Source organism: Primulina huaijiensis, unplaced genomic scaffold (assembly GCF_012295235.1).
Source record: "Primulina huaijiensis isolate GDHJ02 unplaced genomic scaffold, ASM1229523v2 scaffold40239, whole genome shotgun sequence".
Classification (NCBI taxonomy): domain Eukaryota; kingdom Viridiplantae; phylum Streptophyta; class Magnoliopsida; order Lamiales; family Gesneriaceae; genus Primulina; species Primulina huaijiensis.
Genome location: NW_027359504.1, coordinates 247916 through 271344, shown reverse-complemented (window position 1 = coordinate 271344; position 23429 = coordinate 247916). Strand labels below are relative to the sequence as shown.

At 35.4% G+C, this 23429-nt stretch overlaps 4 protein-coding genes, 2 long non-coding RNA genes and 1 other non-coding gene across 10 annotated transcripts; 3 read left to right on the top strand and 4 right to left on the bottom strand.

The window, feature by feature from the left end:
- The first annotated feature begins 323 nt into the window (after positions 1–323).
- LOC140969156 (ninja-family protein AFP3-like) lies at positions 324–2536 on the top strand. The gene is made up of 2 exons (XM_073430421.1): positions 324–1377; positions 1999–2536. Exons 1-2 carry the CDS (start codon positions 780–782, stop codon positions 2346–2348), a joined length of 948 nt encoding a protein of 315 aa, XP_073286522.1. The 5' UTR covers positions 324–779; the 3' UTR covers positions 2349–2536.
- A 481-nt stretch (positions 2537–3017) lies between these two features.
- LOC140969154 (uncharacterized) lies at positions 3018–5034 on the bottom strand. 2 transcript variants are annotated; one of them, XM_073430420.1, is made up of 3 exons: positions 4728–5034; positions 3404–4336; positions 3018–3256 (listed from the first exon to the last, which is right to left on the bottom strand). In XM_073430420.1, the coding sequence occupies exons 2-3, from the start codon at positions 4240–4242 to the stop codon at positions 3085–3087; spliced, it is 1011 nt and encodes a 336-aa protein (XP_073286521.1). In that variant the 5' UTR covers positions 4243–4336; positions 4728–5034; the 3' UTR covers positions 3018–3084. The 2 variants fall into 2 exon arrangements, with proteins under 2 accessions (XP_073286521.1, XP_073286520.1); XM_073430419.1 differs by having other exon boundaries at positions 3404–4249.
- A 1146-nt stretch (positions 5035–6180) lies between these two features.
- On the bottom strand, positions 6181–6977 carry LOC140969152 (uncharacterized). Its single transcript, XR_012173893.1, has 3 exons — positions 6623–6977; positions 6425–6527; positions 6181–6328 (listed from the first exon to the last, which is right to left on the bottom strand). It is a non-coding gene; the product is annotated as an uncharacterized lncRNA (long non-coding RNA).
- A 3456-nt stretch (positions 6978–10433) lies between these two features.
- On the top strand, positions 10434–13232 carry LOC140969128 (exocyst complex component EXO70E2-like). Its single transcript, XM_073430383.1, has one exon. The coding sequence runs from the start codon at positions 11147–11149 to the stop codon at positions 13118–13120; it is 1974 nt and encodes a 657-aa protein (XP_073286484.1). The 5' UTR covers positions 10434–11146; the 3' UTR covers positions 13121–13232.
- A 2809-nt stretch (positions 13233–16041) lies between these two features.
- On the bottom strand, positions 16042–17561 carry LOC140969158 (uncharacterized). 2 transcript variants are annotated; one of them, XR_012173895.1, is made up of 5 exons: positions 17454–17561; positions 17044–17363; positions 16858–16954; positions 16488–16766; positions 16042–16342 (listed from the first exon to the last, which is right to left on the bottom strand). It is a non-coding gene; the product is annotated as an uncharacterized lncRNA (long non-coding RNA). The 2 variants fall into 2 exon arrangements; XR_012173894.1 differs by having other exon boundaries at positions 16488–16954.
- A 433-nt stretch (positions 17562–17994) lies between these two features.
- On the bottom strand, positions 17995–18066 carry TRNAP-AGG (transfer RNA proline (anticodon AGG)). The gene has a single exon. It is a non-coding gene; the product is annotated as a tRNA-Pro (tRNA).
- A 137-nt stretch (positions 18067–18203) lies between these two features.
- LOC140969157 (large ribosomal subunit protein uL6c) lies at positions 18204–21041 on the top strand. Of its 2 annotated transcripts, XM_073430423.1 has the most exons (4): positions 18204–18280; positions 18546–18613; positions 18809–19117; positions 20590–21041. In XM_073430423.1, exons 2-4 carry the CDS (start codon positions 18579–18581, stop codon positions 20924–20926), a joined length of 681 nt encoding a protein of 226 aa, XP_073286524.1. In that variant the 5' UTR covers positions 18204–18280; positions 18546–18578; the 3' UTR covers positions 20927–21041. The 2 variants fall into 2 exon arrangements, with proteins under 2 accessions (XP_073286524.1, XP_073286523.1); XM_073430422.1 differs by lacking the exon at positions 18204–18280 and having other exon boundaries at positions 18348–18613.
- The last annotated feature ends 2388 nt before the right edge of the window (positions 21042–23429 follow it).

Sequence of the window (23429 nt, the reverse complement as noted above, 5' to 3'; positions counted from 1 at the left end):
TTGATAAATTGAAATAGTTATTTTTAACTTTAATTATAATGAAATTTTAATAAAAATGAAATAATATAAAAATGTCAAATCTAATTATTCGTACCAAACTTTGTTTTATATCCTAAGCTCGATTATTTGGATTTTATAGAGAATTAATTTATTTTTTAAATTAACCAACAATAAATTCACTTTTCTTATGTTTTTTTAAAAAAATAATATTTTGTAGTTAAATCGGGATATGAGTTGGGGAGCGTGTAGAAAACAAATGAAGTTTGAAAGGACATTTGGAATGCAAGTGGGGACAGTTGTTGGTAAGTCATCCTCGAAAACTGGTTGTCTCAACCACGTGGAAGAACGCAACCTCATTCCTTCATCACGTGTCAATTTCACGCTACCATTTTTCATCCTTTTCAATCCTTCTTCATATCTGTTATTGGCTTTTTTTACCAACAATTATTTAATGACAAACTTTTTCATATTCAATGGCTTTTTATCCATTTCGGCTGATGTTTTCTGTGTCTGAGAAAACCCGGAAAAGATGCGAATTTGAGGGATTTTCCTCGCCTGATGATTGACATGTTCATTGGAAGATAGAAGAACTTTTGAAGTTTGCGGAGTTTTCTTGTTTTTTGGGGTTTTTTTCCGTGTTTTTTTCTGAGGGAAAGGAGTGCTCGTTTGAGTTTTACTTCCAAGATCGAGTTTTTTCACACCTGGTTTCCAAGGAATTTGATGATTTCGTGCTTTTTTTGTACGGGTAATTGAAAGGAGCTGAAGGGAACGGAGAAAACATGGATGGGTTTTCGAGAGATCTGTTAAAGAATGGATTCACGAGTCCTAATCTTTTTTCGAACGAGAATGTGAAGCTGGAAGAGGAAGAAAATGGGGAAGTAGAGCTGAGTTTGGGGCTTTCGATGAACGGCAGATTCGGAGTGGACCCCGCGAGGAAAAAGCTGAGGCGCGCTTCCTCTATATCAGATTTGGTTTTCGCAGTCGGCGTCGCTGATAATGGGAGCCGCCACAAAGGGCGTGTTGCGGCGCTTGAGTCCCACGCGCCGCTGGGGAGGACATGCTCCCTTCCCATTCCGACGGAGGAGTGGCGCCACCGGAAGGCGTTGGAGTCGACGAGGAGCATGGAGGCTAGAAAGAACAGAATGGAGAAGTTGAAGAATGTGAGAATGGTGAAAGATACAGATATTTCTGCGGAAGATGGTAATAATGGCAATGGATCGAATCATGCTGCGACTATGAAAGATAATGTTCGAATTATCGTTAATGGGAATCTTAATTTTGTCGAAAATGTGAAGCAAGCATCGCAAGGATCTATTGGATCACAAAGGAGTGGTTCCTCTGGTATTTCTTTTGATGGTCAGAGTCAACTCACAGAGGGTATACTTTCTTTCCTTTCTCACCTTTCAAGTTCGTCATTTTAGGCTATGGCTAGCCTTTGGGGAAAAAAAACCTTCTTTTATTACTTTTATGTAAGCATCTATCACCCCCAAAGTTGTCCTCGTACAGACCATGAATGAGTAATAATCTGTTGCTTCGAAGTTCCGTTCTGATAAAATCTACGATCTGATTATTTTCATGCTTCTTGAACTGTACTTTGCATTTGTAATCTGAATTGGTTTATCCATACGTTTGTCTGTACCACGATGTATATATATATTCGGCTTAATGAGATTGATGTTTTAACTATCTTTGTTTGTGGCATAAAATTTTGCATTGGTTTGGGATGAATATCAAGAATCTGTCTTTTTGTCTTAATTCTCTCATCTAGTTTTGGCACATGATCATGTGCTGCGACCATACATGAGATCTGGTGGTCTAACGTGTCTGGATGGATCCCAACCTGTCTCAATTGCTCTGCCCAATGAATATATTTGGCTCATCTTTTAGGCGAGAATGCGGAATCAATAATCTCGATGGTTGCTTCGATGCGTAATTGATAATCTAGAGTTGGAGTTGCGAAACGAAAGCTGAACAAGTGTGTTCTCATATATTTGACAGGACCAAAACAATTGGCTGAGGTGAAGAGCTCTTCCGGCAGTAAATCTGTGCAAGAACGAAATGAACAAAAAGCTACCATCGAAGCTGCTGTAATGGAAGCGAAAGGACCAAACATATCTCATAAGAATGCAATGCTTGATATGCCCTTTGTTTCCACAAAGGCATACGGACCAAATGGTACAAAAGTAGATGGATTCTTGTACAGATACAAGAAGGGAGAGGAAGTTAAAATCGTCTGTGTTTGCCATGGTATGTTTCTTTCACCATCTGAGTTCGTCAAGCATGGTGGTGGCGGTGATGTGGAGCACCCGTTGAAGCATATAGTTGTGAATCCTTCTCCTCTCTTGTAATTGGACCTTTCTTTATTCATCTTTTGTTGTCGCAACACCCTTAACAGAAGGGATTTCTTTAAATTCTAATTTTATAGATTTAGGATATAATCTTGACATTGTGTTTGACGTCTACTTATGAAACATCATGTTTCTGGAGAAACAAATGAAACATCAGAAACTTGAATGCCATTGTGTAGTCTTCATGTAGGTAGTGTTTTATCTCTTATTTTTCTGTATAACTTCATTCCATTTTCAGTTTATAATTTTTTTAAAGATTATTTTTATACCATAAAATTTTTACCAAATTTTCGATGTATTTAAAAGGGAGTGAAAAGGTATGAACTTTGGTCGATGTTTCTTGAAAAATACAATGCTGCCCCTTCCTAGAAATTATTAATTGAATGTCTTCCTGTTGTATTAAAATTTATTGTTATGGTAACGGTGTAATTTAAATTTTTGTGTTAAAAATTATAGTCGATGATAACGACGTTTAAATTGTGTCGGACCTTGTTTTTGACAAATTTGGCGACAGCCTTGATTGTTGTTACCAAAGAGTTAAAGTTCTTTCCGTCTAGTAGTCTGGTTTGCCCTCGGCGGAGTTCTAGTCCTATACTGTGTCATAAATCTTTTAAAGAAAAGATAGATAATCAGGTTTAAGACTTGAAATCTGTCTTTTACATAACAGTGGAAAAAACTATTCTTTGTAAGCTAGACTCCTTTGTTTTCAATAAGGTGAATTCATTAAAAGCTAAACTTAACAGCACCGAGGCCAACAAAAGACGTAAGAAAACCATCTTGTTTCTGATGCTTTTGGGGTCGTTGCGTTGGGACCATGTGACTGCGTTTGAGGTTTCTCTTGCTTCTCCGTTATAACTTTCAACGACCTCGACTTCAACGACGTGGATTTCCCACTCTCACTCGCGAATCTGAGAAATTAACAGAAAAAATATGGGTTTCACATCCAGTTTCAGTTTCTTGAAAATCTGATGCAGAAAAGTAAGCTACGGAAGCTCTTTTTTCGCATTTTATCAGCTAAGAAATGAAGAAACATAATTCAAGAGAAATAGTCTTACACAGGAAATGCAAAAGAGCTGCCGCTGTGTCCACTCTCGTCAGAAAGGCGAGGCAGGCTCGGAGAGGTGGCCGCAGCAGAAGGACGAACTTCTTCAACTGGAGCTGCTGTTTCCTTCCCGTTATTTTCAACATTTGCACCAGCGGGAACCTTTGGAACCTTATCCGAGTCTTCTTTTACAAGTACTTTGGAGACCTTAGCAGATTTTACATCGTTTTCTTCATGTGCTGGTACTTCCATAACCGGGGGAAGGCTAAAATCACTAGTTTTATGTTCAGAAGCAAGATTGGAGGATGAATTGTTGTTCCATTCTTCAAGCCAAGGCGGAAGTTCTCCGGATTTACCAAAAAGAATGCCATTATCTCTGGAGAAACTGTTGTTCCCCATGTGAATACTGAATAAGGACTCATTCGAGGCAACACTCCATTCCGTGGGAGTTGTAGGTTTTGTCGAAAAAATATGAGATGGAATGCGATTTGGATCATAATTAGCTGGCTGCCCCATTGTTTGAATTGGAGGAGACTTCATTTGCCAAGAACCTACCAAGTTCGGCTGAGACATACTATGAGTACTAGTGTCTGGTGAAGAAATGAATTCTGGCGAAGACGAGAAGTTCCCATCTGATTTGGATTTTGTTGATATATCATCAAGAATGCCCTTTTCACCAGTATTGAATTCAAGTGACGGTGAAGAAGAAGAAGAAGCAGCAGCAGGAGGAGGAGGAGAACACGGAGAGGAAACCTCATTATTCTTTCCTAGGACTGGTTTTCCTTCATCATGCTTAATCTCGGAGTCTTTCTTTCCATGGTCATTGCTTACTTTTACATGCTCAGATTCCATTGTAACACTGCATGCATAGTGAAGTAAAATTCGATTTTTAGTGATACTACGAAAACGAGGCGTTCTGCCAACGTATACGAGCTCAAATATGTAGCTGTTGCAGAAAAAAGAACAGAGGCTCCAAATTCAAACAAAAAATCCGACCTTAGAAACCAATAAACATTGAATATACCATGAAGAGAGCTATGCATATACACACACACATACATACAAAAAAATGATAAGATAATGGCTCGGCAAGAGATTTAAAAGGAAAACGCAAGAAATTGAATCGAAACCCATTCAGGATCCGGAGAACATTGTCATTAGAAGAATGGCAACTAATGGGTTTTCTTGATGATCAAGTCGCAAAAATCATAATGTGATTATTTTCATCTGAGTTGTGTTTTCTTGATAATTAAGATGCTTATTCTTGGTAATCAAGATATGAGCTATATTCCCTAATGATTGATCATTTCCCATTTGAAAAACTCAATTAACAATACCTGAATCATGAAAATGCGAATCAAGATTCCATATCCACCTTTCTAGTTTAATTATTCCCTCCAGCCAATTATATTTTGGGAAGACCAATTCACCATTAAAAAAACCTTGAACAAAACCCACAAAAGTGCAGATCAAGATCAAATATTGCAGCGATCCCCTGATGATCAGAAAACTTGATGAAATTTTTTGGGAAACGAAATACCAAAACGAACGGTTGGTTTTAGGGTTTATTGTTGGAAGGATCGTCCTTTCTTGAAAAGGAAGGCAAAGCTTAGATTTCGGACATTCTGATAGATTTATATCTTTCTCGACCAATTACGGTTTGGCGCGGGAATGTTAGCTGCTTACCAAGGGCTCAATAGGCTTTTCACTTATTACTCGGATTTTATACAGATAAAATTGCAGTTTTGATTAATAATTTGTCTCATTTTGGTTCTCCTCGTTGAATTCTAGTATTAATAATTAATCATCCTTTCTGTTTTTTTGGTCATTAATGCGACTTCGACACGTTCATATGACACTAATATATATAGTGTAACTTCTAACGAAAAAATTACTAAAATTGTAAAGATACATGACTTGATTTTAAATTTGACAACGAAGAAAAACAACATCGCACATTGATAAATACATAATACAAAAATTCATATTTTTCCTATAAAAAAAACAAGTATACTGCACTATATTGAGAGAAATGTGTATTTATATCGCGGAAATCGGAATCTCTCAGCCAAACAAATATTTTACATATTGGTGTATACAAATATCTATTAAATTAAATTGTGAAAAATAGTTTACACTTTTACAAAGCTGTGAAACTTGATATGTATTATCTAAATATTTGGGACTTGAACCCACACGTTGAAATAATAAAAGGATGTATAATTAATGGATAAATAGAAATATATGCATTGCATAATGAAGTATAACTAAAAATTATTGTAGAACGCTAATGACATATAAATTTCCTCTATATATGTAGTAATTGTGATATATTTGAGATTAAGTCTTTCCAACCAGATCAAATGCATTGATCCAAACACAATTTTGTTGTATTTACTACTTCCTTATTTTTAACATTTAAAAATTCCAAATGTTTTTCATGACAGATGATCATTTTAAATTTGAATTATAGAAAAATAAATTTATATCTTTTGAATGACCATTTATTAATTTTAAGACACCTTATTTGACATAAGAGTTTGAACTCCTGTGAGACGATTCAATTTTGTAACATAAATTTTCAACCCGGTTTAATGCATGAAAAAACATTATTATTTTTGTTTAATTTTTTTTTTCCATTTTAAATATGAATCATGGGTTGAGACCTTTGACAAACTCATTTAAATATACCACAACTTTTTAGCTTGTCCATTTGGTTTAGTTATTGAGCTTAGTGTTTTTTTTAGATCGAGCACGCATAGAAAAATTGAATTTCATATTCTTGATTAATACACTTCCAAAGTCCAACCAAAATCAAGAACCATTGACTAATCAAAATCAACACTTTTCGATCTTCAAAAAAAAAAAAAAAACAATTAAAAAATCAACACTTTTCAAGCTGGAATCGACTCGTTTCCATGAGTTTCAATGCTTCAATCTGCACATATATCCAAATCACATACACAAGCTGTAATCAGTTATCCATTGGGGTCATCAAACGTTCAAGAATCTCAAATGTGATCAGAATTCACACCTTAGGCTGATTAGTAGGTGGCAGGAGCTTCCGGCCAGTTTTAGTTCTAGCAAGAATTCCTCTCGTAACTGGGGATATCATCTGATCTGTAGGACTTTTGTACCTACGGAACCGAAACCGATCAAATCCCAGTAATGTAATATGCATAAAATTTGACAAAAACATTAATGTTGAAATCCTGCAAGATTAATCTTGTACCTTTCCGGGTATTTGAATGCCTTGGGGACTTTCAGCAGATCCGGCGTGCCGGTTCTGCGGCCAGTACTACAGATGGGACTTTGAGATTTTGGACTTCCAGTTTGGTTCCGAGGGGGCGGAGTATTTTGATCAGAAGTTCTGTCTCCGGCGGGGGATTTTGTAGGGGTTTGGGGTATTTTTTCCNGGTTTTTTTTTTTTTTTTTTTTTGTGTCAGAGAAGTTAGAATTTTGTGAAGATTTGAAGTGGGATTTAATAGAAAGTTGGATTGGGAAGGGATTTGATTTTATTATGTAAATTGAGTTGCCAAAGGTGACCGTTTGGGGAGGATGAATGGATGATGATGGTGCTCATGGATTCCAACGGTCTAATTCTTTGGTGTCAAAAGTCAAATAAAGAACGAAGGTCATGCCAAACACAACGGATTTATCTCCATCTTATTCAATCCCCTGTCATAGCACAATAATTTCAGTGAAATATCAGTTTTCCCCGTATTGTTCCGACATTTTTCCGATTCAGTCCATCGTCTTTCTTGTGTACTAAAATAGTCTCTAATGTTTGATAAATTGACCAAAATACGTTCATGGTATTTCTGTTTTATACGATGCATATTGTCCTTTGAAATGCAGGTTCAATATCAACCCATTTCACTTATTTAATTATATATGTTACAATAATAATACTAATAATAATAAAAAGTGGTAGTTAAAATACGTAATTTGGTTCAACCCTCCTCAAAACCTCTTGTTATTTGGCTCAACGGAGGTAAATTTTAAATAAATTATTTGATCTTTTTTTAAAAAAAAAAAATTAGTTTCTGCATATAGAACCTAGCTTCATGCATGATTCGACTGTCCCTTGAGTGATAAAATAATATAAATTATATTTGAATAATTTGAACACAAAATGTTTCTAAAATATACTAATCTAAGCTTATATATGTATATACGAATATGGCGTCAACAAGTGACATCCTTCGATTATTACCAACATGCGACTGATCTAATCTAACCACAGTTACGTAGGGTACCCTTGGTATGTCGACAAACAGGTGAGTCGAGTACCAAATAACATCCAATTCTCTAAGCAACTAAATAAGGAATTTAATTTTATACATATATTCAATCACAATGCGTTTCAGCTAGTTTCAGAGCATCTCGCTTTTATATTTGATGTAGAAATTACGTTATTTCAGTATCAAATTTGAAGTTAGATAGAGCTTATTGTTGCAAACTGAATCATCACTCATTGTAAAAATCCAAAAAACAAAGAACAACACAATTGTTTAAATCCTGTATTTTAAAAAATCAGATATAAAACTCATTACAAATTTGGATAAAATGTGCTTAAAAAATATATAGGTTGGAGGATGGAGCGAGGTGTACAAAGGGTTGACATTTGCAACAGTTAGAGGGGCAGGTCACGAAGTACCACTCTTCAAGCCCAAAGCTGCACTTCAGCTCTTCAGAATAATATATAAGGCTTATTTTTTTGTTGACCCTTGTAAGTAAAAACAGAAAAGGAAAAATCACTAAAAAAGATAAATCATTATCTAGTACAGACTTCGATTTCCCCCTACCCCTCAGAGTCAGAGATAATCGGGAAAGGGGGTAGGGAGCTTGGCTAGGGGTTATCGAAAAAAAATTCTTTCTTTTTTCATCATTTCTACGAGAGGATCCCCTACCCAAGTCATGAATTTATCTTCTTTATTTATTATTTGCTTTCTCTTTCTCTGGCAAAAATTGCCTATCTTACTTATAATTAGCGAACATGAGATAAATTTAAATTTAAATTTTGCACCGGGCATTTGCGACGTCACACTTGAAAAAAGAAACTAAAAATTAGATTTCACTGCTTCGTTTCGACGTTATATTTTAGTAGTTCACGTCGTGTTTTCTCCCGATGTTTTTTCTTTTGTTTCGAGTATTTGTCTTAGTTTAAAGCCATGTGGTCTATGGATTTCGATTACATTTACTTGGATTTCGAAAAAAAAAGTTATTTATTATTATTGTTTTTAATGAAACTGTTTTTCTTTATTTATGGTTTTCGGAGACTTTTAATTCAACACGAGAACTTAGGAGTATTGAAATTGAATTATCATTTCTCAACTTTTATCCTTGAATTTTCCAAAGAAAATGCCAAAAGGAAAGTGCGCATCAAGTTTCGCTGTAAATAGTGGGTCAAGTTGGCAAAGTAGTAATTAAAATCGACAAAGTAAATTTATTAAATTTCATGTCTTCGTATTTTTTTTTAATGTAATTCCTCGCGTTATTTCATTTTATTGAGCGCTTCAATTTTTATTATTTACGTATTTTATTATGTTATTTTTTTGGTCAAAATTAGATTTATTGTTCATATATTTTTGTTTCGTGTACTTAATACCTGCAAGGAATTTAATAAGAGATCCGTACCTTAAATGTTTCATTAGCTTTCGACCAGATGTCGATGGGTCGCTGGTTAATGACTATTTAGAGTCGTGTGAGTAATTGTTCCATTAAACTCAGTTTTCGCCATTTTGTTTTTTTTTAAAGAAATAAAGCTTTGATTCATCCCTTATATACACGGGATTTAGTCGTTAAGATATATTTTGGTACACATGATAAGATAAACATGTGATATATAATATAAAGATAAGTTAAGGATAAATAAGATGCATGATATTATATTTAATGTTTGGAATGATTGTAATAAGTGTGATTAAATTTATATATTAGATTGTAATGACAAAATTAACCTTAGCATAATAAATTTTATAATTTCAAAGTTGTTGCTTGAGTTCATATTTCTTATCTGTTCATGCGCCAACATTGTTTGCATGATTTATTTATTTATACCTAATTTTATATATTATATAATATGATAATTGAGCTCTTGATTTTGTGAGTCAAGTCAAATATCAATTTTTAAGGTTAATCGAATGATACTAATAATTTTATTGATATTTATAAAAATCATTTATATAATTATTTCGAGTTGATTTATATAATTATCATATTATATAATATATAAAAATAAATAAAAATATTTATTTGATTTTAATTTCTACCTATTAGTAGAGATTTATAAAAATCATTTATATAATTATCATCTAGTGATACTAATTTAGAACTTGATCATATATAAGATTTTTATATATTGAGGGCAATTAAGTCATTTGTGGTGTTTTTATCATTAAATTAAAATTATCACATCTAATAGAAGGGACATTTTATCCATCTAAAAAATTATTTATCATGAGCTTTTTAAAATAGTACAAAACGTGGGATAATGATAATTATTTATCAATATCTCCCTTATCCTACCGAACTATGCCTAAAGGAAGTCTTTGTCTCATTGAGAAACTGAGATAAAAGAGGCTATACAGAAGACAATGTCCATACCTGACGGGCACGTTTACAACACCAAAGCGCAACATATATGTAAAAATTTGAGACTAATGCATACATCGGAGAGTAATCTCAGCTCTGATAATTAAATACAAATATATAGTCATATCATAAAGTATAATAAATAAAGAAAAACACCAATTCGGTTAGGAATGGGGATTACGAGGAGGAGCACTTTATCTCAAATCATTAATGCAGAAATCAACATGTGTTGGTAAAAAAGTGGATAAAACAAGACTAGTTAAATACTTCTTGCACTTTAGTAATCAATCAGATGTTTGTCAAAAATTTTGAAAAATTATTACTTTTTTTTTTGTCTCGTTTTTTGTTTTAACATGAGCTCGATGGAAAAACAAAATCGTAACTTTTTACTTATTTTTTGCTTCAACAACAAAAGTCATCGACAGAGAAGAAACACAACGTGTGTCCACACATGAGTCGTGGTAAAATATGGAAGTTTCCGAAGTCAATGGCAGATTTTCATCTTCTGCAACTTTAACTAAACCAAGCGCTTTAATGCACTATGCATCTGTGTTATGGGTAATTTTTTAATGGAAATTGGAATTTGACTGTTTTCTTGAGTATTTTCCACGAAGACCGGAGACTGGTCATAAGTGAAAAGGCCAACATCCAGCAGCCACGAAGCACTTCGAAGAAATTTCTAATTCGGGTAGCAAGAAATCGGCTTTTTTTCTTCGGAATTCAGTTGCCAAGATTCATTTTTCGAAATCAAAGCACCTTTTCCTATCACTGTTCCGTAATGGGTCAGTCATAATTTTCTCTTCTCTGTTGTTTTGCTTCCCTTAGGTCATATCCACTCAAGGTACACACTTTTCGTGCGTGTTTTTATCCGGTTTTGAAGATCTTTTGAAAGATTTGTGAACCCAGAAAACTGTGGGGTTTCTGTGCTTTCACGAGGATTGCTACTTTAATAGATTGAATCAAAGTAGTAAATCTTCATGGTTTTTGCCTTGTGGATGGTTTTTGTTATTGGGTCGCCGAATTGAGCTGGTTTCTCTATCTCTGCATTCTGTACAAAATTACTGGAAAATCTTGGATTTTGGCCATTTGGAAATACGTTGTTATTTGTAGACATCATAATTACTGGTGGTATCTTTTGGGATTTGTTAAGCTTGGGGTTATGGGGGATAGTTTAGATACGGTACCGGTGATGGAAACAGAAGAAGACTTTATTGCTGCAGTACAGCAAATCTTGAAAGCAGTTGAATTAAAGAAGGATTGGACGGACGAAGCTAGGAGGATCTTGGCAAATTTAGGCTCCCAGTTGTGTAATATAAGTAGAATCCATCAAAGCGACGATGAAAAACTGAAGGAGGAAGAGGGTCTTAATGACCTTGAGCAGCAGCTCAATAAAATCCAAGATATAATCATGAATTGGGAGAAGGAGCAATCTATGATATGGGATTTTGGACCTGAAGCAGCTTATGAGTATTTGAAAGCTGTTGATGAAGTTCGAAAGTTGATTGAAATATTGGAGGATAACAGTTTAAATAACAGCAGCGCCGACTTGGCTTGTCTGCGTAGGGCTCATGATATTCTTCAGACAGCAATGGCTAGGCTAGAAGAAGAGTTCAAGATCTTACTGATTCAAAATATGCAGCCTTTCGAGCCAGAGCATTTGTCTTTTCGTTCTAATGAGGAGGATATCATCGATGCAGGCTCTGTTATTTCCTCCGGGGATGATTCGGTTGAGGATTTAGTCCAAAGAGAGAGCATGGGTCGTGCCTCGGAAGATCACATAATTGAACTGGTGCATCCGGATGTGATTCCGGACCTAAAAAGTATTGTTCATTTGATGTATGATTCGGACTATGGTAGGGAATGCTCACAAGCGTTTATTAATGTTCAAAAAGACGCTCTGGATGACTGCCTTTCCATCCTTGAAGTGGAAAAATTTAGCATTGAAGATGTGCTGAAAATGGATTGGAATGGATTGAACTCGAAAATCAGGAGATGGATCCGAGCCATGAAAATCTTTGCGCGGGTTTATCTTGCTAGTGTAAAGTTACTGACTGATCAGATTTTTGGAGAGCTCGAATCTGTTAGTTCAGTTTGCTTTGCCGAGTCAGCAAAAACAGCCATTCTGCAGCTCCTGAATTTTGGTGAAGCCATAGCCATCGGACCCCATCAACCTGAAAAGTTGATGCGGGTTCTTGACATGTACGAGGTTCTTGCGGATCTCATTCCAGATATTGCATCTTTGTACTCTGATGAAGCTGGATCATGTGTTAGAACCGAATGCGAAGATGTGCTGCAGAGATTGGGGGGTTGTGCGAAGGCAACCTTTATCGAGTTTGATAAAGTTGTTGCCTCAAATCCTTCAACTAACGCCCTTTCTGGCGGTGCAGTTCACCCCCTTACTAGATACGTGTTGAATTACGTCAAGAATCTTACAGATTACAGCAAGACACTCGATGTCATATTGCAGGACGGAGAAAAAGATCCTGCCTCATTTTCACCTGACTCGAGCCCAGTCAGTGAGGAGGAGAAGAATGTCAATGGGAGCTCCCAGCCTTCTCCTATGGTCTTACATTTCAGATCCCTCATCTCGAATCTTGAATCCAACCTCGACGAAAAATCCAAGTTATACAAAGACGAGGCATTGCAGCACCTTTTCTTGACGAATAACATACACTATATCACCAAGAATGTCAAGGAATCCGAACTCAGAACAGTCCTAGGCGACGAGTGGATTCGAAGGCATAACTGGAGATTCCAACAACACGCAATGAATTACGAGAGAGCTACTTGGAGCTCGATCCTCACCTTGTTAAGAGACGACGGGATCCAACATCCCGGTTCTCATTCTATTTCGAGGACCCTTCTTAAGGAGAAGCTGCAGAACTTTTATCTCGCCTTTGAGGAGGTTTACAAGAGCCAAACAGAGTGGTCTGTCCGGGATCTCCAGCTTAGAGAAGATCTGCGTATCTCGTCCCTCAGAGTAATCCAGGCTTATCGGACTTTCGTAGGAAGACATATCAATCATATCAGCGAAAAGCACATCAAATACACCGCTGATGATTTGGAGAATCACCTCTCGCATCTTTTTGAGGGATCCCAAAAATCATTACATGGTGGCCACAAGAAGTCTTAGAGATGGTGTTGGAATAGATTATTCATGAAATTGCTATTTAAAGATTCTTCCGGCTCCATGCATGTTTTTTTGAACCATTATATTGTAATTGATATACGATTTCCATTTCTCACCACTGGTTTTAGTTTTACCGGCTAGCAATACAATTTTTGTCCCATCTGGAGCAAAAGGAAATAGCTTTCTTCATTTTTGTTTGGGAAGCAACAGTCAGAATTATTTAATAATAATATAATGGTAAGATATATATTTATTGCAAATGAGAAAAAACTAACATAAAATTTGATAGATTGCATGAAAAAGTTGTAATTAATAAATTATACGATGCAGAAAAGAATTAATTTGGAGGATAAAATTCATTAATAATTAAAAAACTTAATATTTTAAATTAATAAGAAGAGAAAATAGGTGATTTTTTTTAGAGCTGTGGAGAAGTTTTATTATAATTAGGCTCTTAAGTTGTCGACCTTTTTTAGCTCTGCGAAGTAGAGAATGTTCGTGCCCATGAAACTTCATAGATACTTCAAAGAAGATGCAACTGAAAATTCCTTTTTCTCCCACTCAAAAAAAAAAACCAAAGAAAATTCCTTTTTCTTGCTTCCAAAAGCCCTTCATGCTGCTAAATGCTAATTTAATCCACTATTTTGTTCAGTATTCGAGCTGTTTTTTTTCTTCTTTTTTTTCTTCCTTCTTTCGACGGATACGATGAACTCAATCTTTCGTACAAAACATCCTACACCATTGATAAGTTATATAATGTTCGAGAAAAATAAAGTTAATTTTCTGGGATCAAGAAAATAAAAAATTGAAAGAAGCCAAATAGCCAGACTATCCATGTTTCTACGATAATGCATACACGAAGACTTTATGGAGACGAAGAATTATCTACATGAGTTCACCATAGATTGGTATAAAATCTCGTGTGGCTGCTCGAATCCTCTCAAGACACAAATTCTTGAGCTACGAATCATGTATTTAAAATTACCAGATTTTATAATAATTTTCTTGCTTGTGATACCCCTCCGTATCAGCAACATTCCTGCCCATCATCATCTCCTGCATGCAGATATTGCCATTTCTTGCGGTCACGGGCGGAGCCAGTTCAGGAGAATGATAAAGTGGCATAGAAATGAATTCGTAAAGATACAGCATCAACCGAAACAAGTGTGCTGTTTATGGTATGATGATCGTGCAAAAGAAAGTAAAATCAAACCGAGGCATGTAGCATATACAGTTTTCTTAAAACAAATTTGCCCCTCAGTATATGCTTCGAGGTTCCAGTAGACGTCTGTTTCCCAGGATACGACAGGCAGACTAACAGTGATGTCGCACAAATCACTATGTTAGCGAACAAAGCAGCACCTGAACTTTATCAGTGGACGTAGTAGGAGCAGAGGCGCAGGAGACAAGAAGCAGCAAAACACAGAGATGTAGGAGTAAGTGGATTTCGGTTCAAAAACATAAATACCAGAAGCAGCAGGAGACAAGAAGCAGCAAATTGCTATTTAAAGATTCTTCCGGCTCCATCCAAGATCAGGCATCAACATCCGGTTTCTCTTATTGGTTACTACAACAATGATGAAGAGAGGATATTGGTTTACCAGTACATGACCCGAGGAACACTCGCTGATCATCTCTATTAGATAATGAGAAATGAGAAGTCAAATCCAATATCATGGGAAACACGACTCAATATTGTGATCGGTGCTGCTAGATGATTATACTACCTTCATTTTACTGGATGATAATTGGGTTGCCAAGAGTTCAGAGTTTGGATTATCCAAAATAGGTCCAGCAACTGATTCATTCTTCCGCATTAGTACTGAAGTCGAGGCACATTTGGGTAATTTGATCCAGTGTACTTCGCAACACATAAATTGACCAAAAAATCTGATGTGTTTGCTTTTGGAGTGGTGTTGTTCGAGGTGCTATCGGGAAGACCTGTTTAAATAAGAGACTTGAGGAAGAGTAGCAGTGCCTAGCGGCATGGGCCCGATATTGCATCTGAGAGGAAAAAGTGGACCAACTTGTAGACCAAAACCTGAAGGTTACACCCCCTTGTTTGAAGTTCTTTGTCAGGGTTGCTGGTAGATGCCTACATACTCAACCGCGGGGAAGGCCAACAATGGTTAATGTGGTGAAGGGACTTGAGCTAGCGCTGACATTACAACAGAACCAAGATCCAGGGGAGCAGCTTGAGGAAGATGAGAATACTGGAAGAATATTTAGTGATCAAAGCGAGGGGAGTATTGGCAAGAAGTGTCTGCCGTTGTGGTTTATTAAACAAGGGCCGAAATATACTAGAATTCTAAGGGAGAAAAGATGAGTTGGTGTTGAAGTTGGGTTTGAGTATTGTAAAAGAAGAAACACCAAGAAAGATGTTATTCATTTAACATAAGTGGAGCACCGATGAAATTGTGAGTTGATACAAAAGCTTCAAGTGTCCACTATCATTTCTTGAGGAGAATTTGTATATACATAACACAAGAGAGTTGACAATTTAATTTGGAGAAATTATTATCAAGAAAATGAGTTAAAACCTTTAAATGATATTAAAAAACCTTAATCTCATGAAAGTTAAACTAACAATCCAATTTGTAAACATGTTTTCTTCGGCTGCTAGGGATAATCAAATGGTATTTTATAGACCAAGGGTGGAGGAAACGTGGGTAGTGGTCAGGAATTTGGTAAGTCATTGCTAATTTTAATTATGATATAAAGGCTGCTTTGAAAACTAATCGATAATTATATTAGAGGAATTACTATAATAATTGAAATGAATTTATGAAATTCGGTTACAACGTTAAAATTCTAGTAATTGCAAATTAATGAAAACTCATTAACCTATACTGACTATAGCACGAGATTAAACTCATTTTCATTTCAAATAGCATAGTCCCACAAAAGGTTAGTTAATAAAACATATGATTTTGCTTTGAATTGAATGACAAACCTGACTGCTGCTCAAGCAAAGATTTGCAGGGTGGTCTGCAGGGAATTCAAGAACTCTCAAAACGTTCCCATCAGAGCATGTAAATTGAAAAATGATACAAAATTCTAATAATTTGTCTAAGCTTTGTGATGCCCTGATGAAGCGATAAGCACCGCGACCGCTGCAATAAACATAAATAACATGCTCCCTAACAACACGTTGGTTCTTGGGGATGATCTTCGATACTCTCGAAAGAATACCATACCCCAAAATGTGCTCCCGAGTGGAAGAGCCTGCATTTAGTTTTCATATTGATTTTAAATTATTTGTAACAAGAAAAATATCATAATAATGATAAAATCGCAATACATGTGATTCATTAATATCAATTATATAATGGGGAAAAAATATTAAAAACAAATATATGGCTTCGCTTACTGAACACAATCAGCTGCGGCTTGGCCTCCAATGTACTGCAGCCCACTGCCAAGCCCACACAAGAAACCGGCAAAGAACGCCAAGTTTCTTCCATCCAACCTTTAAGGTACAACTTTAAAGAAGATTTTGGCAAGTTGAGAATAGGGTGGCACAAAAACATTACATTTAGGACTATAGCAACGACAAAAAATGACAGTGAGAAGTAGAAGAATGCCCTGAAAATAACCTGATGCGGCACTAGTGTTTCATCATGTGTAATTGATAATTGGTTGCCAAGTTCTAAACCAATAACGATTGCATCAGATCATGATATATTTAAGATGTGTAATCATAAAAAGTATACTTAGGAAAACAAGAAATATGCATCAACCTTAATTGCTCTATGATTCCGTGGCTTGATGAGAAAAACTGCTGATCCAGCTCTTGTTTTGTCGTCTCTGGTACATCTATTTTCTGACTTCTTTATGCTATCAGGGCAGAAACAGGAAATGGGACAATTTAGTGTCCACGGACTACTAGCTTAGTAAATTGTAGAAATAAGGAACTCTAATGAAACCTGAATGTGTGGCTCTATAATGATCAGATTCCACGTTTGGCCAAGTATATATACTTGTCATGAGAATGTTGCATTCTTGGATATACAAACGAGTGCACGTTTGTATAACTAATTTTTGTGGTTGTGACATGTTAAAGAAATTGTACGTTGCATCATCTTTGCAAAAATTTGGCAAGGTTCCGAGTTTTGCTGTATTGTCAGCTGTATTCGAAGAATGAAAAACAGCTCCAAGGCAAACTGCAATAAGGAAACATCCAACTCCTGGGAAGAGGATTTCTGCTCTGTTAATCCGATCATCAAGAAAATAGTTCACCGTTGTCCTGTTGAGTTTATACATTACTTTAACAGTGTTCTCATGTTGCAAATGTAGAAAAGTTCAATTGCTATATCTTTGAACAAAAGAAAGCTACCTAAAACAACTGCAATACTGGATGTGATCACCTCAGTCACTGAAAGACCAACAAATGCCCAAGCACATTGCGTTGACAGATTCCCCAGGCTAAGAAAGACCCCTCCAGCCATGGCAATCAAGACAGAAGGCCAATTATTCTGCAATTACGCCACATCAATAAAAAAAGTTTGTATAAAATAAAGAATAAAATGCATTTTATCCTGGCAGTTCGCGAATAAGTTTGATGAATTGGAAGTGACGCATATACTACTTCTTTAACAGCATTTTCACCCCCAAAAAATCAAACAAATCAAGGAAACAGATACATGTATTTAGAAAGTGAGGCAATAACCCATCTTCTTTCTTTCTTTTTTTATTCATGTTATTATGGCCTGAGATGTAACCGAGAAAGATGAGAAAGCAAATTGGGCATGTGGGGCTTGGCCTCACCAATCTGACCAAGTGCGAAAGCATAATAACAGCGGTCAAGAAATTTGTGAAAGCCGCAGCATTTTGGAGTGTGTCAAGCAAACAAAAAGACAGAAAAAAATGAAAATTAAGGGGCATTCCGAGAATTGAACTCGGGACCTCTCGCACCCTAAGCGAGAATCATACCACTAGACCAAATGCCCATGTTTAACACATGGGTGTAGATTTTTTTTATTACTCATAACAATAACTACTCTCGATTTTTGTTCATTTTAATTTTTTTGGGAAATAAATAAAAATAAAGATAACATATTAATATTAAAATAAAATAATAGATAGATGAACTGGTTATCTTATCCTGCTGAAGGTTGAAATTACCTCCGCATTCTTTCGACTTCTGCTTCGCTTCTTTCTCAGGTACACTTCTGGCTGTCGCCTATACATTTATATTTAACATTTACCTTTACTTGCCTCAATTTGTAGTCCTCCTTGTATTACGGACGGTTGTGAATTTGGAAACACTCACTTGAATGTTGTTCTGAAATTACAACTATTTGTGTTTTGGAATCATATTTGTTTGTTGTAAACTGGAATGTTACGCCTGGAATCTTTATGTGAAGAGAAGCGAAAGTGTGTGATGATATTTTAGAGATATAGTTTAAATTCTGTTGGTCTTTTGAAGCTGGACAGCAATCAATTGGGATCCGTTTGAGCAATGGCATCTCCGGTTGGCGCTTCTGTGCAGTCCAGGTGACCATGCTTGTTAAAAAATGCAAAATTTTGTTTTTGTGATCAAGGGGGTTAGACCGGAAAGTGAAAAAATAATAATTATGAAGATTTTATGTTGAATTTTTCGTTAAATGTAAGTTTTGCCGAAAGTTTACGAGTCTGCAATTTGAGGGTGTTTTTCTGCTAAATGCATTGTATCATTTCACTTCAAATCAGTTCCCTAAGGTGCCCTTTTCTCGGGGAGGCAAATAGAATCCCTGTTTCTGGGATTTCTGTTTCTCGAGTTCTGGTTGTTAGAAAGACTCTCGAATGCAAGGAATCGAGAATCGGAAAGCAGCCGATTGTGGTGCCTTCTAATGTAAATCTCACGATGGAAGGCCAAGATTTGAAAGTAAACGGTCCTTTGGGGGAGCTCGCTTTAACTTATCCCCGAGAAATAAAGCTTGAGAAGGAAGAGTCTGGATTTCTTAGGGTGAGAAAGACAGTGGAGACCAGAAGAGCCAATCAGATGCACGGATTATTCAGGTGCTTACCACTTAGTTCTTAAATATGTTTGTCTTGTCCTTTCTCTAGTATTTTTGCCTATCATGCTATCCGGATTCCAGTAGTTGTTGCGTCCTTGATTTCTACGGTTGTGTCCTCTGTTTGTTTGTAACACTGATAATAAGAGTATGATGTCCCTCTACATAGGATGCAGTAGCCAAGGCAGATAGGTCAATAAAAAATATTGCATTATGAACTCTTGCATTCTAATGACATCATGAAGGTTACTTCAATGCTTGTAACCATTTTTCTGTCTCTTAATTTTCTTTTTCTCTCTTTCACTGCCTTCTTTCTCACGTCTAAATAGAAGATTCTACATTTTCACCACTGTGCTCAAAGCTTGTAGGATTCATACATGATTACAGAGACTAGATAACAATTTTAAGATTTTGTCTTTTGATACCATGTGAGTAAGACGTGAATTTTACACTTTTATTATATACTGAAAAATTTAATTGAAAAGAAAATATGATTGTATTGGGAATTTAGACGGGGGATATAATATGATTGTATTGGGAATTTAGACGGGGGATATCATATTTTTCGATTATATTTATTATACATTAAATTTAGGAGGTGGGGAGGGGTGACAGCAAGTATCAGCCCCCTTTTGGTTCTGCCATTGTGTGAAGCGGACTTTGAAAGAACCTATCTGGTGTTCGGAATTGCTTAAGAATTGCCAGGGATAGGTCACTTTTGCTTGTTTTATTTTGAACTTTCTCTTGTACTACTGCTTCAATGATAAATACCAAATGATTGCCTCAAAACATCCTCTTGAAGTTTTCATCTTCATTTGAGAGTCAACATGCTTTCATCTATGTGGTAGCTTGTTGGCAACCTTTCTTTGACATTATTTTCAGTTCTCAAAACATAGCCTTAGTAAAATTCCCTGACAATAAATCCTACATAAGACTATAAATGTAATCCGAATGGTCTATAACAATGCAGAGAAAAAAGGTATCGCCTGTCATGTACTGCTGCAGTCCGAAGAATGCGTGGTTGAGCACTTGGTTAATTTAAAAATCAAACCTCATAAAAATCATAAAGATAGCAAACATAAACCGCAACCCTAGGCTGTCTATATTCTTTTCTTTCGTTTTTACATAGATTTGTTAGATGCTGAATACTTTACATAGGGGACATAATTTCCCAACAATTTGATCTGATATATTGTTATGGGCCTAGGTTTTAAGGTGTTTAGTGGGCCGAACCAGGAGAGGCCCATGTGGGAGAAAAAAAAAAGAGTATTGAGGGAGGCCGTAGATGGAATTCAGTTTCATATTTTGTGTGAGGTTTTTTACTAGCTTATGCTAGGGACTGTTGCTTGTATTGAGGGAAACTCTGGGATTATCTTACCTTTCAAAAGATATATACATATATAATTTTGGCTCTTGTTTCTGCATTGCAATTGTGAGTTCATTACATATAATTGTAGAGTTTTGCATCTCTTTCAGGACCCTAACCGATAACATGTTGGTCGGTGTTTCTAAAGGATTCGAGAAAAGACTTCAATTGATAGGCACTGGATATCGAGCTATGGTTGAAGGGAAAGACATTGTTCTCAATCTTGGTTTTTCTCATCCGGTAAGAATGGAAATCCCTGATGGCATCCAGGTGAAGGTGGAAGACAACACCAGAATAGCTGTTAGCGGATATGACAAGTCGGCCATTGGCCAATTCTCTGCTTCCATTCGGAAATGGAGACCTCCAGAGCCATACAAAGGTAAAGGTGTCAAATATGCTGATGAAATTGTAAGAAGAAAAGAGGGTAAAGCAGGCAAAAAGAAGTAAACCAGACATTATTTTAGAATTCATTCCTTGCATGTCTCTGTAATTTTGAAGATATTTCTGATTAAAGAAAGAACAGTGCTTGTTTGTGCAATGGCAGAGGACCGATGTTAAGATATTACTCTTAACGTAGGATCGAACTAACGAAAATAGAGACAGATACCAATTGTCACGAATCAATATAACTGAAATTGGAACATCCAAAACTAATGCCAAGTACTTGATTATTGTTATATAAAAAAGGTATAAAGGGGTTGAATAGATAGTTTTGTATATATTTGGTTTTAAAATTTTCAGCAAATTTGTATCTAAATGAGTTTATATTCTATAGATATGAAAAGTCCCACTTGATATAGTTAAGANCAATAAAAAGTAATATTTTTAGCATAAAAAGTAATATTTTTTCATGCATGACCTAAATAAGAGATTCGTCTCACAAATACGACCCGTGAGACCGTCTCACACAAGTTTTTGTCTATAGTTAAAGGACTGATTGATGTTTATGCTTTTAAAAAATTAGACAAAAAATTATCTAAAAAAATATTAAAGGAAATGAAAATCAGCGTCACAAGGTGACTAAAGGCTTGGGCCGGAAGGTTTTAATAAACTCAAAAAAAAAAAAAAAATTAGTATCAAATTATTTTACTGATTAATTATTTAATTAATTCAATAAATCAATCCTCGCCGTTATGTTGTTGGAGATATTAAGTATACTAAAAATTCAATATTCATCATTGCATTATTTCTATAATTAATAATTTATTTTATAGTGAAAATATTGCATATTAATGCGTTCATTGTCCTATTATTTTCCCTTTTATAGGGTTTGGATAAATAATATTTCAATTTCAAAAGTAATATAAATATTTCTAAAAATGATGTCTCTTTACATTTTCAATTCCTATTAGAAATACCCAAATATAGGATTTGTTTCATCATATCCGGTGAAAAAACTACTGCACGAGCAAAGATCTTGACATATATAATGTGCAGAGCAAAGATATTGACATATATCATTTTTTGAAGTATGTCAAGATCTTGTTCGAATTCAAAATTCAAGACTTGAGCAGAAACTTAATATCTGACAAAAAAAATGACACATGTCATGATCCTAACCGTGCAAGTAACGCTAATAGCGACAAAGCCCAAGTGTGGACAACACTGATAGCCTGGTGTGCTGGTAATTGCACATGTACCATGCTTTTAACAATTCTTATTTCTGTCCTTGTAAGTATTTTTACTATTTTAGAATAAATATATCTTTGATTAAACGTATAAGATGAATAATATTGGAAATAATTTAATCAGTGACAGAATCTTGGTTAAATTAAATATTATCGAACTTTGGCTTGACAATGACTTGAACCTGATTTGATAAATATAATTTATTTTAAAATTTCTAAAACTTGTTATCATTAATTATGTATATGAAATTTATATTTTTTCTCAAAACGAAATCGCCCTCTCGTACTTGTTTTTCCAGGGCCGATGAATTTTTATTTCCAATTATACAAAAACTGAATATGCACCAGAATGTAATAATGTTGAATGAACAAAGTTGGAAGGGGAAAAAAAAAATAAACACCAAAATTCTAAGCAATACCGGACGAATGACAAAAACTTGTGTGAGACGGTCTCACTGGTCGTATTTTGTGAGACGGATCTCTTATTTGGGTCATCAATGAAAAAGTATTACTTTTTATGCTAAGAGTATTACTTTTTATTGTGAATATACGTATGGTTGACCCGTGTCACAGATAAAGATTAGTGAGATCGTCTCACAAGAGACATATTCTGGACGAGTTAGATCAGAATTTACTATATCAATTGTACCAGTCTCTCACAATTAGCGACCAAGGTTATTGATACCAACCAAATCGGTCTCTATTTTTATGTAGAGACCGAATAGAGACCGATTTGACGGTCTCTAATCCGTGTTTTTCTTGTTGTGAGTATTAAATACATAAAATATAAAGATCGTGAAATCGAACCTATAAAATTTGTCGATTTTTCTCCTTATAAATCTTGTAAATAGTTGATTAATTATTGCAATATTTATTTTAAGTTACCAATCTCATATCTGATTTTATAAATAAAGTCGAAATTATATTAATTACAGTATTTAATGTAATATTAAATTGTTCATTCTACATTAGAAGATACCTATACTTATTAACCACCATTAATCGCACTCTCGGTTGTCAAAGCTCCAACCTCTAAGTGGCATGGGTCACCCATCATCTCAATTATCGTGTCATTTAATCTCATCAAAACTCTAGAGCTATCTTCATCATACATCTATCCCACTCACGTTTTGGCCTCATGCATTTGAAACTGTTGTTTTTCTGGTTAATGCATGCCAAAAATTAACTTGTCAATGTCTTCTTCATTTGAAAATTTGTCTCACAATCCTCCCAAACTCTTTAAATTACTCACTTTTGTTGCTTGTGATATCCGTTGCTTCGACCTTACACCGACAACAAAATGAAGCCCAAATCATCTCTCT

What these genes read in the sequence shown, in the direction of transcription:
- LOC140969128 (XM_073430383.1), top strand. Translation starts at nt 11,147, where the DNA reads ATGGGGGATAGTTTAGATACGGTACCGGTGATGGAAACAGAAGAAGAC.
- LOC140969157 (XM_073430423.1), top strand. Translation starts at nt 18,579, where the DNA reads ATGGCATCTCCGGTTGGCGCTTCTGTGCAGTCCAG. An exon ending in GGCGCTTCTGTGCAGTCCAG is followed by an intron (nt 18,614 to 18,808) that starts GTGACCATGCTT and finishes ACTTCAAATCAG; the next exon opens with TTCCCTAAGGTGCCCTTTTC. An exon ending in CAGATGCACGGATTATTCAG is followed by an intron (nt 19,118 to 20,589) that starts GTGCTTACCACT and finishes CATCTCTTTCAG; the next exon opens with GACCCTAACCGATAACATGT.
- LOC140969156 (XM_073430421.1), top strand. Translation starts at nt 780, where the DNA reads ATGGATGGGTTTTCGAGAGATCTGTTAAAGAATGGATTCACGAGTCCT. An exon ending in TCAGAGTCAACTCACAGAGG is followed by an intron (nt 1,378 to 1,998) that starts GTATACTTTCTT and finishes TATATTTGACAG; the next exon opens with GACCAAAACAATTGGCTGAG.
- LOC140969154 (XM_073430420.1), bottom strand. Translation starts at nt 4,242, where the DNA reads ATGGAATCTGAGCATGTAAAAGTAAGCAATGACCATGGAAAGAAAGAC. An exon ending in AGCTCTTTTGCATTTCCTGT is followed by an intron (nt 3,257 to 3,403) that starts GTAAGACTATTT and finishes TTAATTTCTCAG; the next exon opens with ATTCGCGAGTGAGAGTGGGA.